General features: G+C 50.0%; 1 protein-coding gene across 1 annotated transcript; it reads left to right on the plus strand.

Annotated features, from left to right (window-relative positions):
- DNAJC28 (DnaJ heat shock protein family (Hsp40) member C28) lies at positions 1 to 3,127 on the plus strand. The gene is made up of 3 exons (XM_050332863.1): positions 1 to 289; positions 1,182 to 1,333; positions 1,781 to 3,127. Exon 3 carries the CDS (start codon positions 1,872 to 1,874, stop codon positions 2,925 to 2,927), a length of 1,056 nt encoding a protein of 351 aa, XP_050188820.1. The 5' UTR covers positions 1 to 289; positions 1,182 to 1,333; positions 1,781 to 1,871; the 3' UTR covers positions 2,928 to 3,127.

A 3,127-nucleotide genomic window follows, 5' to 3' on the forward strand; every position in this document is an offset into this window, starting at 1 on the left:
CCATTCTTCCCTCCCTTCCTCCCTCCTTTTCTACTTCGTCCTTTCCTTCCCCCTTCTTTCCTCCTTCCCTGCCTCTTCTATCCTTCCCCGTCTCCTCTCCTTCCCCCTCGTTCCCTCCCTGCGTCCCTCCCCGTTCCCGCCCCTTTCCCTCCCGTCCTCCCTCCCGTCCTTGAGCGCGGGGTGAGAGCGGCAGCGCCGTTCCTGCTGCTGCTCCTCGTCCTCCTCCTCCTCCTCCTCCTGCCCGCCGCCGTTAGCGGCCTGTTCGCCCCGGGCCGGGCGGCGGCTCCAGGTGAGGCCGGGGGGGCTCGGGGGTCTCAGGTGAGGCCGAGGGGGCTCGGGGGTCTCAGGTGCGGGGGCGCTGCGGGGAGACCCCCCCGCCCTGCGGGACCGGGAGGGAGGGAAGGATGGGGGTCCTGGGAGGCTCAGCCCGGTTCCCCTTCCCGGTCCCCGCCGGGGATAACCTCCCTTTGGGTGGAACGGGGGTTCCACGCACGGTTCTTTAAGCGCAGATATATTAAAGTAATAGCTGCAGAGCTGCGAGAAGGTCGCTGATCAGTAATTGATTTAAAGAATGTAGTCACTGTTCTCTCCGTTTAAGTAGTAGTGACGCAGGTTTATATGGTTATATAAAACTCAATTATTATCTTTGTCTGACACTTAGAACGAAAGAAATCGCTACTCTATATCATAAATTAAAAAACCCACTTGTTAATGAAGTCCATTATCAGAAGCTGATGATTCAACAAGTGACATAGATCAAAATCAGCTGAAAGCATTTAGGATTGATCCATTCCCAAGAACTCCCCCTTTTCCTTCTCTGGATTGGGGCAAAAGGGCAGTTTTTTATAGACAGGACACAGAAGTACTGTTCAGTCCTTAATTAACCTCGATTTGACCTAGTTTTTTGTTTGGAAATTGAGTCAGCAAAGGGGATGTTGCCCTCCCCGAGTCTTTAGCACCAGTGATCCAGCGTTTCCCTTAGGGTTTATTTCTGTGAATAAAGGAGGAGTTAGCTATGTTTAAATGGTGAGTGCAGTTTGTGTTACATTCTTCTACTTTGATCCTACATAAAGACCTGATTTATAAGCTGTTCCTTTTGCTCTTTTCCCAAATAATCCCGAAGCATTGGAATTGCTGACGGAGGGAAATACTGACCGCTATTGATCTGTTCTCATTTCCAGGTTTCCAGCCTTACCTGGAACCAGCGAAGGAGTTTGGCCCCTGCTGGGGTACAAGAGCCGGTCTAAATGAATGTATAACCTCAACACTGCTACAGACGTTCCTGGGAAGTACCAAAAATGTGCTGTGCTGACATCCTTTGGGAATGTTCCAGGTTGTACATGTTGAGGCACTGGGATCCACAGGAGTGGGAAATTCAGTTAATGCTGAATGCGGGTACAGAGGGGAAGAGGGAAGGATTTGTTTCAGCAGTTACCACTCAGCATAGAGGCTATTTCTGGTTTACCCTGCTCTGAGTTGGCTGATAGGCAATAAAATAATTAATCAAAAAATGAAAGGCAATAAAAATGCTTTGTGGGAATTCTGCACTGCAAAACAAATCAGTGCTGCCATTGTAGAAGAAAACTATAGTGCGAATTAATTTTCATTTACATTTGTGGTAGTTTTAATGAGCGGGGTGGGATGAGATGATTTTTAAGGTCCTTTTTAACCCAAGTGCTGTGATTCCATGATTCTATGATATGATAAAGATAAGACTTAAATCCTGGGAGTTCTTTAGAGAAGCATATTTAACACAGTTCAAACACAAATGTGTTTGTAGGCTGTTTATAATGTAACCTGAAGAAATACCCCGTGTCTTTGTGCCGTGCTGACCAACACCATGGGGCACCGTTTCCTGGGCACAGGGAGCCATGATCCCGAGAAAGCTGAAGCCGTTTCTCTGCAGGATGTTGTCGGCTTACAAACCCACAGGCGATGTCAAGGACTCCTACAAAATCCTGGAGCTCGAGGAAGGATGTTCCCTCGATGAGGTCAGGAACTCGTACCGAACCCTCGCCAAGAAGTACCACCCCGACAGCAGCTCCGGCACGGCCGACCCCGCCGCCTTCATCAGGGTGGAGGAGGCCTACAGGGTTGTGCTCAGCGACGTGGCAGCCAAGCAGAAACCCGGCGAGAGCGGCGAAGAGGAGGAGGACCAGTTCAAAGTGAAATCCCTGCAGCACAGGCACTACTTGAGTTTCGAAGGGGTCGGCATCGGAACGCCGAGCCAGAGGGAAAAGCAGTACAGGCAGTTCCGGGTGGACCGCGCCACGGAGCAGGTGCTGGAGTACCGGCAGCACAGGCTGGAGAGCAGCTCTGCTGGGACTGACCTGATGAGAGCCAAAGATGTGAGGGAGAGCAAGAAGGTGAAAATAACTCAAGCGGTGGAACGGCTGGTGGAGGACCTCATCCAGGAGTCCATGGCCAAAGGAGACTTCGACAACCTCAGGGGCAAAGGAAAACCTCTGCAGAAATTCTCGGACTGTCCCCACATCGACCCCATGACCCACAACCTCAACAGGATCCTGATTGACAACGGGTACCAGCCCGAGTGGATCCTGCTGCAGAAGGAGATCCGGGAGACCATCGAGCGGCTGAGGAAGAGCGTGGTGGCCTCGAGGAGGAAGCTGAGGGAGCCCATGACGCCGCTGGAGCAGAAGCAGTGGAATCGCATCTGCGAGCAGTTCATGGAAGACATCAGGAAACTAAACAAGAGAGTTGACAACTTCAACCTGGTCGTCCCCATCCTGAGCAGGCAGATGGTGCATTTCAGCCCAGAGAAGGAAATCGTTCGAGCACAAAAGACTTACGAGGCTCTGATGGAAAAGGCTTCTCATCCAGACGCGAAGGAAAGCCAAGGGGAAGGTGGGAAAAGGTTTGGGTGGAAGTCTTATCTGTTTAAGTGGTTAAACCTTACAGTGAAATAATTTAATCCTAATTCCTGTGTCTTGTGAAGATTTTGAATGCACTTTATTAATGAAATGTTGCACTACAGAAATTTCAGGTACACTGAAAATGCCAAATCCACACTGTTACACTGGTTAAAAGAAATCTGGTTGTCAGATGGGCATTTGCATTACAAATAATGGATTTATTTTTAAATATTATTAAAGGAAATGTGCCACTT

This window comes from Myiozetetes cayanensis, unplaced genomic scaffold (assembly GCF_022539395.1).
Source record: "Myiozetetes cayanensis isolate MyiCay16 unplaced genomic scaffold, myiCay2020 scf5-8, whole genome shotgun sequence".
Lineage (NCBI taxonomy): Eukaryota > Metazoa > Chordata > Aves > Passeriformes > Tyrannidae > Myiozetetes > Myiozetetes cayanensis.

Bases quoted from the DNA above. Each gene is read 5' to 3' on its own strand.
- DNAJC28 (XM_050332863.1), top strand. From the start codon at position 1,872: ATGATCCCGAGAAAGCTGAAGCCGTTTCTCTGCAGGATGTTGTCGGCT.